Below are 17,036 nucleotides of genomic sequence, written 5' to 3'. Positions count from 1 at the left end.
CAAACATGTACAGCCAGTGTCAAGATGAATCAACATGCAAGTGGCACTAGATATTTTTCTTCCTCAATTTGCTAGTCAGTTAACCATATTATCGAACTGAACATGTATTGGCTTCGGATTGCAACACATACTCTCCTAATGATGCACTCTGGACAGATTGTACCACAATACAAGTAGTGCGTTGTCAGCACTTCGCTGAGCTGATGTATGTACACTGTCTAGACATACTGACTTGGCTTGTTACGCATGCCAGGGAGCAATTCTCCTGTAATGTACAGTTACGGGGCCGTTGATCCTGGCATGTCCACCGACACAGACTGTGGCGCCTCCTGCATCCTCTGCTCGAACGAGGTCCCGAGCTCTGACGCCGGCGACGAACCGGCGTTGATCGTCTCCGATGGAGTGGAGGTGCTGAAACTGAGCGGGCTCATGCCAATGGCAATGGCTTCCTCCTCGGCCGCCGCCTGCACCGGCCCGTTCCCGCCACGGCCATTCCTGACGGACTCAAACTCAACCCATCTCTGCGTCTGGTTCCCATCCCTGATGGAGTCGCCGTTCCTCGTCTTGAACGTGGGGCACTTGAGGTCCTTCTGGTCGAAGTGCCGCAGCCACGCGCGCAGCCGGCGCATCGACGAGCTCCCCGAGCCTTCCTCCTCCGGCCGGACCTCGCCGTGCTCGCGGTAGACGAAGGTGGCGAGGTAGACGAGGAGCATGAGGCCGGACACGACGCCGGTGATGAGGAACAGCCCGCCGAAACTCCGGAAGCTGAGGTTGGAGGAGCCGAGGGCGGTGCCTCCGCCGCCGCCCTGGCTCGGGCACTTACCCGGCTCGCCGAACCACTTCTTCTCGATCTGCGCCATCTCCTCGCCTTCCGCCAGCGTCAGGACCGCGCGCGACACGTCCGCCGTCAGCGGGCTGCCCATCGGGAAGACGAACCCGAAGCCGTCGGTCTTGTAGACCGGGCCGAACATGGTGTAGCCGTCGCAGTACTGCGACAGGAAGAGCCTAAGGTACGGGATCTCGTCGAACACGGCGGCGACCTGCCCGCTGGACAGCGCGTCGGCGTACTCCGCCGCCGTGCTGTAGCTCCTCATCTTGGCCTTGTCGAAGCCTAGTTTCTGGAGTCGTTGCTTGATGAAGGAGCCCTCCTGGTACCCGATGAATTCCCCGGTCCGCTGGAGCTCCCTCACGTCGGTCACCGCCGGCTGGAGCTTCTGGACCGTCAGCATCGACGTCAGGCTTGCCGTGTAGCTCGACGTCAGGATCAGGACAAAGAACACCCAGATGATCACCACGAACCTCGACAGGTTGCTCTCCAGCTTCTCCTCTGCACGATAATGATGCAAAGCTCAATCTTTCAGCCATTGTTCTTGTTCAAGAAAGAAACTAAAGTTATTGGTGCTGAAGCGGATTCGTGCGCGCGTACTGTGCGAGAAGACGAGCGTGGAGAAGGCGAAGTAGAAGCTGAGGCCGAACTGCTGCCACGGGGCGCCTCGGAATTCGGGGTTGATCCGGTGCTCGATCGCCCACACCACGAAGCCGGTGAAGCAGAAGAAGGCGAGGCTGGCAAGCCACAGGCTGGTGGTCAGCGGCTGCAGGAAGATCCACATGCTCGTGCTCGTCTCCGTGCGCACCGCCACCACCATCGACCACCCCGAGTCCGTGAACGGCATGCTGAAGTCCACCTTGCCCAACCTGCTCGCCGTGATTGTCACGTCGCCGACGACGATGTCCGCTAGCTGCAGTCACCATCGGTACGAACCGACAAAGCTTCTCGATCAGCACATATACACACCCTACATGCATGGCTGGTATCTACCATCTGTCCTGCTTGGTGTGTACTGACCTGTTCCGGCACCTGGGACACGAGGTTGTCGTAGGACTCGGAGCTATCATCGTATGGCACGTACTGGTAGCTCACTGGATACGGCATGTAGTTGCGGATGACCGCGTCGAACACCTCGATGCAGTATCCTGTGACGTTTGCAGTTCGGTTGGTCGAGTCGACGCCGACGAACTCCTTGAATCCATGCTTCACCGGCACGGCGACGCGAAGCTGCCGTCCGTTCGGCGACACGACCCAGCCTCTTGGGGAGGATATGGAATCACCTGGCCAAAGGATTTTCTTCAGCCCCTTGGCGCCGTCGGCGCCCTGAGTCTGTGTGATCCCAGCCTCCGGCGTCCAGAACCCCACCGCCCTCGAGCTTCTCCCGACGATGTTGACGAACTCGTACGCCGGCGGCTGCAGCTGCCCGTCGACGAGGGCGAAGTTACCGGCGAGGCCGCGGAAGGTCGTCTCGCGCACCGCCTTGAGGAGCGTCGCTCCGGTTGCCGACACGCCGAGCCGGTCCAAATCCGTGACCGCCGCGCTCTGCGGCGTTGTCTGGAATGCCGGGCTGGAGACACCGGCCGCCTCGGCCGCCGCCGCGATCGCCCACGCCGTGTCGTACGACCAGAGCATCACGACGGTCGGGTCATGCGGGTAGATGTCGGCGCTCGGGTACTCCCGCCAGAGCCTCGCCCTGAACCGCGCGGAGAAGTTCCTCACTCGGTCCGTCATCCGCACGAACGGCCGGAGGCTGACGACCCCTTCCATGGCGCTGATGTCGTCGGGGCTCAGCGCATCCACGACGCTGCCGACGCCGTCGGTGGCGACCCACGCGTAGTCCTCCGTCATCATCCCGGCCTTCCTCGCCCGGCGGAAGAACCGCGCGGCCAGAAACGGGTTCATGTGCACGACGAACACGCGCGTCGGCATCGCCTTGAATCCGTAGAGCATCGCGTCGATGCGGTCGTCGTCCGCGTCGCTCGGCACGGCGGCGCGGTCCATGATCCTGGCGCCGACGCCCTGCAGCGCGCCGGCGAGCGCCGGAAGGATGCCGGACCCGTAGGGTGAGTCCTCGTAGACGACGGCCGCCGCGTGCCACCCGAACGCGGCGAGGACAGCGGCGACGGGCGCGGCCTGGAAGGAGTCGTTGGCACCGGTGCGCACGAAGAAGGGCGTCTGCGACGGGGAGAGCCCCGGGGAGGTGGCGGAGGAGGAGAGCACGGGCACGTGGGTGCGGTTGCCGATGTAGGCCACGAACTCGGCCTCCGCCGACGTCTGCGGGCCGATGATGGCCTGCACCTGCTCGTTCTTGATCAGGTCCACCGCTGCAAGCAAACAGAAACCAAATGCTTCCCGCTCAGGAATGGATATGATGGAGCAGAAGCCCATAAACATCTCGGCCCAAAGGATAGTTTGGCCCATAGACCGGCAACAGGCGTTGGAATTGGAACAGAAAAGGATTCTATGCAGCACCTGCACCTCTGCACCAGATAGATTATTTTCTCTCCAAGATTCTTGGTAAAAAGAAAGTTGAATTCCTTTCATATAATATTAGTGTGAAATATTTTTCATTTCACCTGCTAAATAAATACCTAGTTTGATGCTTTGCTTGTTGTATGGCACAAGAACAAAAGCTCGTCGTGTGAAAGAAGTTCAATTCCATAGACACTGACATAATAAAGCATCGAATCCTGATTAATTCCTTGACAGAAGATGGCTTTATTCGTGATGAGTAGCTGATTCTCTTGGTGAGAGGACTGTAGACAGAAAGATACTAGGTTCTTCTACACCCATTTAATTTCGTTGACCAAATGATCAGCAGACCTCAAAAATTGCTTGGTTGCCAAGCAGTCTGGTTTGTCCCTGGTTGACTGATGACTGCCACTAGCTAGGCTTCACCACCACTCCACGTCATAATCAGTTAATCCTATATAGAAAGTAAAGACAGGTGTTCTCCTGTTCAAAATTGACCTCTAAGATAAAAAGCACCATGCATATATCTGCAGGTGATAGATGGGTTTACGACAATAATCACAGCTACTGACAGTGACCGATCGAGAGCTACTACGTTTTCAGACGCTATCAATGGAAAACCGGTCGACTATTCCGAAGGACCAACCGACCAAAGAGAGAGAGAGAGAGAGGTCTATGCACCAATTGCATAGCATGGAGCTGAGTCCCCATCGGTCAACCGCTGCCAACGCGCATTCGGAGAGCACGCAGGCTACTGGTGGTCAGTCCCAGCAGATCCGATCGGCGCGCGGGCTCAAAATTTCCACGCGGAAACCGCAGGAATTTTCGTCAGTTGTTTGTCACTGGTGTGGTGTCTGACGACTGACACCAGTGATCGCAACCCATAATTGCAACTAACTGCCCCGTCAGGCTTATAAATACATGCTTGGTTTTGGTTAGGTCGCCACTAGCGAAAGAGACGCAAGACGTCCGCTGTAAAACTGATCCCGTGCTGTCGTAAAAAGTCGTAGGATGTGATACTGAGAGGGAGCTGTACGGATAACAAAAATATGTTTGTGTTAGATAAATAGTACTCGTACTGGTTCAGAATTTTCTATTTCTATCTGAGTAATTCTAGTTTTGAATCTAGATACGCGGACCAAGGAAGTATACTACTTTTGAATGGAACCAGCACAATTATATGCCCTCCACGGTAAATTATGATTGGTATAAGAAACTGGCATGGAGAATGAATCAGCCGTAAAAGTTTGTGGTGAAAACTGGGCAGTAAGATTAGGATCTAATCAATCTCTGTCACCTCACCTGCTTCCGTACTTGGACTGAAGTCTGGCATGTTTGAAGGTTTGCACAGAGCGGGCCTCGAGCTGGACCATGCATACTTGTCGCTCGCCTAGGCACGTGCCTCGGTGACGGAACACCAAGAGCTAGCTAGTCCAAGTCTGAGGCATGGATCATAGCAGCCCAGGATCGGAGAAGGCGACATATGCATGGCGCCCTGTTGGTCTCTAGTAAATAAATAAACCTATTATTATTATCGTGTCGACGGGCTGACAGGCAGACACGTATATGGAGTATCTTGTGAAATCTAATACAGTACTTACGTTTTTTTGTCCTCTTGGGAAGACGACCATGACATGTACTAGTCGTAGTAGGTAGTGCAAATGGCAGTTTAATCGGCTGGTGCAGGAACTGTTAATTTCCGATTGCTTGGTGAGGAAACTAAAATCTGCTGGTGGGGGGGACCGGGAGACATAGCAACTCAGCAAGGCGTTTTTAAGTGTAGAGCCGGTGAAAATGTGGACCAGATAAACCCGTAAGATGTACTGGTTCTTGGGTCGGTGTCGTATGGCTAGACGATAGCACGACGCTCGCGGTACGTACGACTACACTAAAAGCTCGAAAGCAACTGGACAGCTGAAGGAGAAGAGTTGGGTCAGGAGCTCCGGCGACGAGTTCAGATCGATCCGAGGAGATAACAAGTTAGATGGGGACGCGCGGTGCAGCATGACAAGCACAGCTACGCATGCAGCCATGGCCCTGCTTGCTTGAGATGGAGCAGGCGGGCACAGCCACAGGAACTAGTGCTCGTTCCTGGCTCATATCACATAGGAACCAGCTTGTTCGGTTGGCTGGTTCATATCGTTGCTGGTTCGTGAAGAAGTACTGTTGGCTGGTTTGTGTGAGAGAAAAATACTGTTCCGGCTGAAAATTTACAATCGTTTACGACACGCCACAGCCAAACGATCGTTTACGCGGCTGGTGGTGGCGGTTAGTTGCACAGCTATAGAGAAGGTATGCATGGACAGGCAAGACAAGCTATGCCCAGTTGCCCACCATGCATATCTACACAGTTCACTCATAAAGTTTTTTTTTTTTTAAAAAAAAAACACAGTTCACTCATCAAAATTGAGCATGCATATCTACACAGTTTACTGATCATCAAAATTGAGCATGCATATCTACTACTAGGGGAGTATCAAACTACTACCGAATTGAAGCACGCATGAATGAATGCATCTGAATTCCGAAACGGCGCCGCCCGCAGCGCGTGATGAGGTGGGGAGAGACGATCGAGCATTCGAGCTTATATATATTACCGGCGGAAGCGGCGCCGACGACGTCCCCGGTGGAGTCCCGGAAGCGCAGCGCGACCCTGGTCCTGGAGCCGGGGCGCGCGGCGTAGTAGTCCTCCACCGCCATCTCAATGCCGACCTTCCGCCGCTGCCCAGCCAGCGACGGCAGGTTGAGGATGACGCCCACGCGCACCCGTGCCGGCGCCGGCTGCTGCGCCGTGGCCACTCGCAGGCTCGCCTGGCACCAGACCAGCAGCGCGGCCGCCAGAACGAGCTCGAGGCGGCGGAGGGAGGAGACGGAAGCAGAAGACGAGTAGTAGCGCAGCCTCCCCATCGTCTACGGCCTACCTACCACCACTGGATGGATCACTCAGGCACTCAGCAGCTGTCTGGGAGGTGAGCAGTGCAGCGCAGGCGCGGCCGGCGGCTCTGTTCTGATGCTACCGAATAACTACAGCCGCGTGAGCTGCTGCTTCTCCCAGCAGCTAGCGATCTTTTATGCCCGGGCCGCGCGAGAACCGAGCGTGGCGGGGCGCCCATCCGATGGATCGGAGGCGAGCCGCGGAGCCGGCCGGCGTGATGTGAATGTGACGTGGTCTGTGGAGTGTTGCATTGGTGCTACGACGTTTGACCATTCCATGAGGCGTGGGACCGTGGGGGTGGAGCACAAGGTCGTGACACGGACGTGTCACGGTGGCAGCAAGCGCGCCATGCATGGAATCGAACGGAACGGATCCAACCAAGCCCAACGGGGACGGGGAAACTCCGGGACCAATGCCATTGCCATGGCTACCTCGTGCTCCTGGTCTTGGTCGTCCGCCCGTGTATTGGCCTTTGCCGGGAGAGAAAAAATTATTGGAAGAACCGATCGAGCACACGTTAGTGCCTGCACCGGATGTTCTCTCACCCCAAATCAATCAACGGTACTTTTAATCATGACTTATCAGCCAAACAAGTTCAAACAAACAGAACGAATGTACGTATGGTTGCCGACAGCAGACCGACAATGTAGTACTAAGCGCGCGTTTAGTTGCAGGAAGTTGGAATTTGGGGTTACTATAGCACTTTCGTTTTTATTTGGTAATTAGTGTTCAAACATGGACTAATTAGGCTCAAAACGTTCGTCTCGTAATTTCCCATCAAACTGTGCAATTAGTTTTTTTTCGTCTACATTTAATGCTCCATGCACGGACCGCAAATATTCAATGTGATGGCTACTGTAGCACTTTTTGGGATTTTGGGTTCGAACTAAACATGGGCTAAAAATTGACCTCTCTCTCACTAGACTTTTACAACGACAGGCTGGTGCCCTCAGTGGATCCAATACGCGCTTGCATTGGAGAACATTTTTTTGCGTTAGAAAACAAGTATGTATCCCACAAAGTTGTGTGTACTGCTACTGAATACTGATAGCAGATATTGACCATAGCAGACCTTTACGACGACGGACTGAGCACTTCTATTATACTTGCAAAATAAAATACAAGCTGTGTTTGGAATCTGTATCCCGTATAAGACGGGGTTGGTTAGCTCTCAAGTGTGCAGTATTCATCCTGTGGTAACTAGTAGTACAAGTATATGCATTTCTCTTCTGGAAGTACTCCAATATCGAAGAGGAGCTGCGCCACCCAACATGGACTGACTGACAAAATCTTGTCCTCGAGAGGGAATAGAGGACAAGTCACAAGAGCAGAGAGAATCTTTTGCCAGACAGGAAGGGAAACTAAAAATTTGCTCATGGTAGGTAGTTGGCTATATTAATTTAATTTCACCACAATATGATACAATGTGAGGTGACAAGTGTACCTACTCGATATAACATCTAGAGTATCATAACAGATCATTAGATTTCTAAGCTGTGTTTTTTTCTAAAAAACGAAGAGTAGCACAGTAGTTGAAAAGCTAATTAAAGACACAGTATCCAACGACAGAAATTTTCCTTTTCTAATAAAAAATGGGCTAATAATAACGTAAACCAGAGATATATTTTATTCTGGAAGATATATCTAGCAGCATGACCCTTGCATAGGTTTATTATTGTTTTATATACATTTGTCAAAGGTGGAAGCAAAGCTGAAGTTTCCTGGGGTTGTCAAACGCTAACTTGAAACAAAGAAAGTCAAGACTTTGTCATCTGGTTTTCCGATTCAACTGAATTCGCTTGCATCTCTAGAAATTAATTGATTCGCCCACTAGGATTAGGCTCCACTCCACGCCTCCACGTCATATATAGATGTTGACGTTACTGGGAAAATAATTGTGACATTACAACGTCAAAGCTCTTGCCACCTATATTAGGGAGAATAACTTACGAAAGAAAGGGAGATAAAAACTTAGATGCAAAGTCAAACTTATTTATGATAATATAGTTTTTGTTAGTTTTCTAATGCATGCGATACCTTTTGTTTTCAAGGGGAATGCATGTAATGAGATCTTGAAACTTCAAGCTTAATTCAGAACATTCCTCCTAAACTTTGGTGATAGCATGCATTATGAAATTTAGTCACTTTCGTGTACTCTATCAGATACAAAGATGACGCTTAGTCCAGCAATTTCCATAGAACTTCCTTGTTGTACTACTCTGACGTGGAATTAATCTTTTCAAAGCAGCCTTGTCACTAGGGCCAGAACTCGGTATTTTTCACTCTTTCGTCATTTTATCCACTGGGTAAGACTGGTGAATTGTACTGATCGAATTGGTAATGACAACGAAACCATCGATTTTGCAAAGTAATTTCCCCTGCCGTGATTTTCTAGTACATGGAAATAATTGTTTTTGACGAGGCTCTACAGCTCTAGTTGAAAATCAACACATTTGATGCTGCTTAATTTGTCTACATCAAACCCAATTAACAACGACGCCATAAGTTTGTCACTGACGTCTGGATTTGAAAACCACCTTTGTCACTGTCGTCTGGATTTACTACAGGTCACTCCTTTCGTCATCTTATATCCTGAGCAAGACTGGTGAAGTGACCATTATTATGCTACTGAAAACGCGTAGCGGTTCCCATGGGAGTAATTTATTTCTAATTGGATAATTGGAGAGTGACAAATGGTAATCAAACCAAGCACCGCGACAAGAAAATTTGAATGAAGAGAACATGCTGTTTTAACGTAAGAGAAGGACTGAGAACAGCTTGTTTGATGGGGCACTTGGAACTGAATTTTCTGTGGACCAGTTCAGAGTCTCCTGACAACGTTGTTTATTTCGGTTGTCGGCAAGCATCTATAATACGCGAGGGCGACTCCCTGTCTGGCAACGTCGCTTACTGATGGAATCCAGGCATTGTCAAAATGATGAATGCAAACCCAATTTTACAGCGTAGTTTAGAATTTTAAGGCAACATTTTATAGCATACTTTTATAAGCTGATCCATCTTTACCTTCAAGATGAGAGAAGCGAAGAAAGCAACAAGCCTAGCTATATATTACATCGACCAGGTAACATAGCACTACATCAGCAATTCAGCATAAACTTTCGCACTGAAGCTCGATCGAAGAACAGCAGCTTAACAACCGAATGAAACGTGGAATATGTACATCTATTTGCACTAGGAGTGTAGGACGACTAGCCAAACTTGTTCTGAATGTCAGTGCCTTCGAGCTCACCTTCCAAATGCAACATCTTCTGCATGACCATGAGCAGCTCGGGCCATTCACAATACAGAACTTCCTCAATGTCGTCACCGTCATTGTACCCATGCAAGTGGCTTCTTATATTTCTGTTGAGCCACAGTAGATCATGTGGACTCGTTCTGTACTCGTTTTGAACATTGACAACCCACCGGTTGATTTTTGTATTTGCCTTGGCAGTATCCAACCAGTCTTCCTTGTAGGGGAGACTAGAGAGTCTCCTCTTCTTCTTCTTGTTGTTTGTACACCCAAGATAATCGACAATTCTATCGTGTAGCATCAGGAAGACCTCAGTGCTGTGAAGTGTGAACACAAGTAACAAAATGAGCCTGTAGCAAAAAATGGGTAAAATAAGTAAAGACATTACCGGTTTTTAATGGGCAGCAGTGCAACATTGTTTACAATCAAGAATTCATCTTTCATTGTAAGGGTGTCCGATTCCAAGAGCAGGAGGAATTCTGCATAGTCCGGAGGCAATTTGGTGCTATCCCCACCCGAGATAGTAATTAACGCTGTCAGGATCCTGGACAGGCGTTTGTAGTCATCTCTTACACCCTCAATACTGAAGCCTTTACCAGTGAAACTGAACCCCCTTAGCTTGACACTCCCATTGCTCCCAATCCAGATGTTGGACACCTGCAGAGGAGCAGCAAGATACTTGCCAACTGAACTGAGTGGTGGCTCCTCAGTATCAATGCAAGTTTTCTGCTGATCCTAGTCGCTTTGTCAGATAATCGCCAGAATTCTTTCGTTGTTCCTAGCACTGGGACCTGGATTAGCATCATGTTGGCCATGGCGTAGCTCATTGCATCGTACAGCCTCTCGGCGGATGACTCGTCGATGTCCTTGGTGCTAACACAGAACGCAAAATGAGTGAAGACAATAAAATTGAATCAACGGAGCAGGGAGAAGATTCTCGCAATTATCTGAAGAAGCAACAACGAGCAGCATCTTACTTTTAATTGACAGGCAGACTCCTGCCATTTTTTTTCAAAAAAAAAAAGGAAAAGTGCAGCATCTTACTTGCATTGACACTGAGAAGTCACCACCACTCTGCTAGCAGGCACCTCATTGCTCCTCTGCTGGTGTCCAGTGTTTGGACCATCACCCTGCCAAAAATAGCCAATCACGCACACTAAACCGAAACATTTCAAGTGAAAAATGTACTAACTCCTCAGGAGTAACACATATTGATCCAGGAGGATCCTCATCAGTTTCCTTTCGAGAAAGACCAGTCTCTTGTCTTATTTTTTAAAGAAAATAAATCTCTTGTCATGGGAGGTTGTCAAAGGCTGGGCCGCTGAGATTCTCATATTACTACCCTAAGTCCCTAAATGAAGTCATGCACGCATAAGGCGATCTACATGACGTGTCAGAGGATGACCTTGCACGCATGGATTCGACTTAAAAAAATCATAACCTTTATCTTGAAAAGGTAAAATTTTGCTTAGAATTAAATATTAATCTAGATTGTGGATTTCTGAATATGCTGTCAAGGATTTAATGTTTTACTAAATTAAATTACAAAACATGGAATTAAGACCATCAGCCGTGGAGCCGGCAGTCTGAACAAGCACATGCACAATATGGACACAAAAAGGAGAGGGAAATGGAGAACACTGTATGTTAATGGCAGTATTTCTATATATCAAAGCAGGGAAGTTTGGCCGCTCCTCAGGGTGTCCACGTCACCCGAATTCCCCTGCCCGTCCGATTCTGCGATCGACGGCCCGTATTGGTTCCAACGGTCGCTACAGTACACCCCACCCGCTAGGAAACCCTCGCCGTCTCTCCCCGACCCCGACGGCCTCCTCCTCTCCGCTCTCTCTCTCTCTCTCTCTCTCTCTCTCTCTCTCTCTCTCTCTCTCTCTCTCTCTCTCTCTCTCTCTCCCTCTCTCGATCCATGCCACCATGGCGACGGTGCACGGACCGCACGGCCGGCGCGGCCGCCCTCCTCCTCCCCCTCCCCCCCCCCACCCCCCCAGATCTTGTTAATACCGATGTAGATTCAAACCTGCATCAGGCCAGCACCGACGGTGAGATTGAGGTCTGCCAGAGGTGAAGGAAGAGAAAAGGGAAAGGAGGGGTAGGACTGGAGAAGATAAACAAAGGAGATATAGACCCGAGACCTTCAGTCAGGCCGAATGGGCGATTGTTCATGATGGCATGGCATGCAGGATAGGGGTCGATTGACTTTCGAAGTTTCGATGAACATTCGGCTTGCTTTTCATCAGGCTAGTTCTCTTGCTCTACTTCATATAGAATGTGTTCCTTCGGAAATAAAAGAAATATTGTTTAAGCATGCAAAACACCAACTCAAATGCCAAGAATAAATGGTACTGTGGCAATGACAGTGTGATTACCCTCTGAAAAATGATAATCCTGTATTTTGTTTTTATTACTAGACTTACCGAGAAATATTTTAGTTCCTCAATGTCAACATATTTCAAATCCTCAAGCTCAACATCACCTGCATTAGACCCCTTAACGCGTGCTGCACATCTAATTCAATCAAACACAATGTCAATTTAGATCACGCCATGACTCAAGAAGACTAGACGAGAACTGGAAAGCTACCTTCTTAAGCTATCAAGAACCTCCAGATTATTTGGGTCACACTTCAAGCCCTCTAGGTAAGTTGCCAAAGCATTTTCATAACTTTCCATCAGGAACTGGACTTTAGCTTTACACACATAGCCCTTCAGAAAATTTGGATCTAGTTCAATACATTTCTCTGCATCCTCAAGACCTTGAGAAAAGGCTCCCAGATGGATGTGGCATAGAGCTCTGTTGCTAAATGCCTGTAAGATCAACCATAAATTAAATGAATTGCTACATCCAGGAGTGCCAAAGAAAAAATGGGTCAGTTCCACAGCATGTCTTTACAGCGAACAATGCATGCCAAATATGACCGATCATAGATGACGTTTTACCAATGCAAAATTTTAATTTACCAAAACTTTTACAAATTTCAAAAGAGGGTCTGGTCATATTTATTTGACATTCAGACATGGGGGAGTTAGCTTATTTTCTTCTTGTTTTCTTGCCTGAAACGTCATCTATATTTGACTGAAGATAGTACTACTTTACTAAGGATCTGGAGTTGCCTTTACTTGAGAAGGAAAATCAAGGGAACAATGAATATGCTTACTCTTGGATCCTTTGGGTTCATTTTCGTAGCTCGCGTGTAGTGTATTGCTGCTTCATGGTATTTCTTCTGAAAATTCATTGCCTGCAGCATTTCACAGTAAGGGGCAATTGTATCATTGTATGGCATATAACTAGTACTTAGGAATTGGATACATGATGCTTAAAAAACACAGATTACTAGGAGAAGTATCTACTCGTCCCTTTCTTTTGTGCTCTGTCTTCTTTCGCATGGAAATCCCCATACTATATACACACAAAAGTACTAAATGGAAATTTCTGAGAGTATTTCATTGTCGACCAAAATGTGTGTTTCCTTTGTGATTGATATAAAAGAATGCAGAACAAAGAAAGAATCAAGGAGAAAAGATATCCAAGCATGGACCTAACATTGGGAACAAGGATATGGAAGTTCAACAGCGCCAACATATTGAGAAGAGATAGTCTTATTTTATTTTATTTTCCTTTAGTTTCTACTTTCTTTTTCTTCTTGTTGTTTTCTTTTCTCTTTCTCTTGTGGTCCTTGTCCTTTTTGTTCTTTGCCGCCTTGGCTTTGCATATGTACAGCTTGCATTTCATTTTAATTTATTTAAATTAGGTAGGGGCCTCCCCTCCCGACTTCCTCAAAGAAACATTGCCCGATTTCACATTTCAATAGTGCTGTAATCGAGCAACATCCAAACCTTTCTCGCGGTATTGGTTGGCGGCCTCCTGATCCAATCGCTCCTGTTCCTCAACCTCCTTCCTCACGCTCTCCGCCTCGTTGAGCTTCTCGAGCGTCTCCTCGCTGTAATTTTTGGCCAGCGACAGCTTGAGGGCCCTTATCGCCGGCGTGTAATCCGCGGCGCTGCACGCGAGCTCGAGCAGCGCCGACGCCTTCCGAGACAGCGCCTTCGCGATCAGCTCGCTGTCGGAGCCCAGCTCCCTGCCGCGCTTCACGGCCTCGTCGCAGTCCCTCACGCACTCCTCGTACTGAACATGTCCCAAAGCGTTAGCGGCCGGCGGGTCGCAGCGAGGATATGGGATAGAATCAAAGAGGGAATGGAGAGGGGGAACGCGAACCGGGAGAGACCTTGCCAATGCGGAAGGAGGCGGCGGCGCGGTTGGTGAGGAACGTGATGTCCCTGGGGCCGAGGGTGTAGTGCTCCACGGCCTCCTTGGCGCGGCGCGCCGCCTCCGCCTGCTCCGCCTCCATCGCGCAACGACTCCCAGTGGGTGCGCGATGCGGTGGCGCTACGGCGATTGCGAGGGTAATTGGTCCTCCGCCAGCGGCTTGTGGAGGTGGCGGTCGGTAGTGCAGCGGCGGCGAGCACGAAGGAGCGGCGGCTTGCAGAGACAACGGCCGCCGCGGGTTGGTTTCTGTCTCTGACAAGTAGGAGTCACCGGGGTTGAAAAAGGGCTTCGCGTTTAGTGGGACATGTAACAATCCCCACTTTCCGAGCCGTCCCCACTGGACAGAATCGCGGGCCATCACTATAGCCGTTGAGGTAAAGATGGACAGAATCGCGGACCATCAGTATAGCGGTTGAGGCAAATGTTGTGTTTGCTAGGCTTTTATAAGATAATTCTAAAAAAGGTGTCATTATAATTTTCGCGGTATATTAGATCCTACTTTCGGTTTCTGTTTTTCCAAATGTGTGATTTTGTGGAGATGTTCATAGCTATTTCAATACAGATAGATAGGTAGGCTTTTCTAGATGTTTCAACCAAACTTTTTCATAACATATAGCAGCTTACAACTGTTTTTTTCGTACCTCGCAATTTACAACAGCTTTTCTACGGCTCAGCTAAACCAAACTGACACCAAGTCTCAGCTTCTCGTGACGTTTGAATGGCCGATTATATGAGAAAGGGAACAAGTGAGTCGAGGAGAGAAGAGAGGAGAGAGTTGAGAGTTAGGCTCTCGTACAAGCAACAAGTTGGACTTGACATGAGAGCCTATACACTGGTGGGTCCATAGTTCCATGCATCAAGGTGAATGTAAAGAGATTAGTAAAGAGAAGGTGTGGCATAAAGGTAAAAGTAACAATAAAAATGTTCTTATACACGAATAAAAGATCACTATCGTATAGTTTGGATCTTGCAGTTTGGCTGATTGCTAAATATTTGGCTTTATTATTAAACTTGATCTTAGATTAATAGGTCCTAACCCATCCATTTATTTTAGAGGCTAGCCCTTCTGATCAATTAACGCATTAGCCTTAATTTTGTGGTCGATCAGTCTCAGTGGATAGTATCCAGGTTCAAAAAGGCGGCGCTAGGCGGTCGCCTGGGCGCACTAATCGGTAGGCGAGGGGGTTCCGCCTAGCCTATGGGGTAGGCGGGCCCCTAGGCGGGTGGACGTCGCCGGTGAGGGAGGAGCAGCCTCTGGCAGAGTCTGACGACAGGCAAGGGGTGTATGCGGGTGGTGGCGGGCGCGTGAAAGGTCCTTGTTTGGTTTTAGTAATTGAGTGACAACCTATATGGACTAATTATGTTTAATATGAGATACACATGTGATTAGTCCATAGGTACATGTGTGTGAGCAACATATGCCATGGAGGTGAAAATGGCTCGGAGATGTTGCAAAGCTTACACATGTGATGAAGGAGCTCATTGCATATGAGACATGACATTGAGTCATGTGACTAAGGTGGAGAAGATCAAGACAAGGCACACGACAACAATGCAAATGGATATCTAGTTTGGTTGTTTCAAGTAGTATCTAGACTCAATTGATTCTTCAAGTGGTATTCACAAGTAGTGTCTAGATCAACTTACAAGTGATATCCTACAAGTGGTACTCATAAAGATAGCAAATATTCAAGAAATAGCTCTTATTGACAAATCAATCATACACGTGGTATCACATTTCTACACGTGGTATCAATCATACAAGACGGTGGTTCCACAAGTGATTCTCAACTTTAAATGATCATTAAGTGAAGAATGCTTTCCTCATCTACAAGAGTTCAAGATTAATGGATGACCCATGCTATGACATAGGGGGAGGTGCCCTACCAATCGGTATCAAGGTCAAAAGATCCTACATGAGTGATATCAAGGGCTACAAGTGGTGTCATTCCAACATATGGTGGCATCCATAAAAAATATAAGATTCAAGTGTCAACCATCTATCCCTAGAGCAACCTTTTGTATCAAGAGATGCACACCTTTTATGGAAATTGATGACAAAGGGGGAAAGATTAGTACAAAGATATCATGGAAAGTTGGATTTGGACATGGACATAGGCAAAGACGGAGCAACATTGAGGAATTGAGGGATCAAAATTCTTGAACAAGAGAAGCACATAAGTAGGGGGAGCAAGCTCATGAACTTGTTTGATTGCATTTGATATGTGCGTATTCATATGCTTGCTTGCATTGCATAAGTTTTTAAATTTAATATGCTTGCTTGTGTGGTGTATGCTAGTTGTAGAACTTGAATGATGATTTGATAACTAGTATGCATAAGACGGTAGCTAGACTTATATTTCTACACGTGGTACTAGAACCTTGTTTATAATATTGATCTCATGAGGTCTCTAGTGTTTATGTTGTCTAGCTACTCATGGTGCTAAGGATAGTGTTAAAATATGCACTCCGATTGGTATCACTCATCAAAGGTTAATTCTTTACATCTTATCATCATTGGTAGTAATTACTCTCCCACAATTCCTATCTATGCATATGTGCGAGCTTTAAACCAAATACTCTAGCACATATATAGGGGGAGCTAATACTATCAATTCGGGTTTGTTGTACTTGTCCAAAATTATTTACACATGATAAAATTGCTTGGGCAAGCAACATGAATCCAAAAGAGCTTAATTTCTATATCTTTGTAGAGTTGTCATAAATTACCAAAAAGGGTGAGATTGAAAGGTCCATGTTTGGTTTTGGTAATTGAGTGACAACCTAGGTGGACTAATTGTGTTTAATGTGAGATACATATATGATTAGTCCACAGATACATGTGTATGAGCAACATATGCCATGGAGGTGAAAATGGCTTGGAGATATTGCAAAGCTCACACATGTGATGAAGGGGCTCATTGCATATGAGATTTGACATTGAGTCATATGACTAAGGTGGAGAAGATCAAGACAAGGCTTGGCTCGATGGACCAGTTGCAAGTGTAAAGGGCAAGTTGAGTGATGACTTGGCGCCGATGGACTGAAGCAACGGTGAAGAGCAAGTGAAGTCAAGATCAATGAATCAATACGGTCATGTGATGATATGAAGTGGATCATATCATTTGTGACATGGTTGGTGCATGTGTTGCATCAATATTGGAGGAGATGGAATGGAATGGGCAAGACAAAGGTATAACCTAGGGCATTTCATTTCACCGATCATAGGTGTGTAGAGAAGTTTATGACCGGGTTTAGAATAGATG

The 17,036-nt window shown here is 48.0% G+C and overlaps 1 protein-coding gene and 1 pseudogene across 1 annotated transcript; both read right to left on the bottom strand.

Annotated features, from left to right (window-relative positions):
• Positions 1 to 65: 65 nt before the first annotated feature.
• On the bottom strand, positions 66 to 6,337 carry LOC136478221 (glutamate receptor 2.8-like). The gene is made up of 4 exons (XM_066476578.1): positions 5,899 to 6,337; positions 1,847 to 3,153; positions 1,427 to 1,739; positions 66 to 1,327 (listed from the first exon to the last, which is right to left on the bottom strand). Exons 1-4 carry the CDS (start codon positions 6,206 to 6,208, stop codon positions 279 to 281), a joined length of 2,979 nt encoding a protein of 992 aa, XP_066332675.1. The 5' UTR covers positions 6,209 to 6,337; the 3' UTR covers positions 66 to 278.
• Positions 6,338 to 9,213: 2,876 nt separating this feature from the next.
• LOC136478235 (uncharacterized) lies at positions 9,214 to 14,116 on the bottom strand (annotated as a pseudogene).
• Positions 14,117 to 17,036: the final 2,920 nt, after the last annotated feature.

This window comes from Miscanthus floridulus, chromosome 8 (genome assembly GCF_019320115.1).
Source record: "Miscanthus floridulus cultivar M001 chromosome 8, ASM1932011v1, whole genome shotgun sequence".
Taxonomy (NCBI): Eukaryota; Viridiplantae; Streptophyta; class Magnoliopsida; order Poales; family Poaceae; genus Miscanthus; species Miscanthus floridulus.
This window is presented reverse-complemented; position numbering and strand designations above follow the sequence as displayed.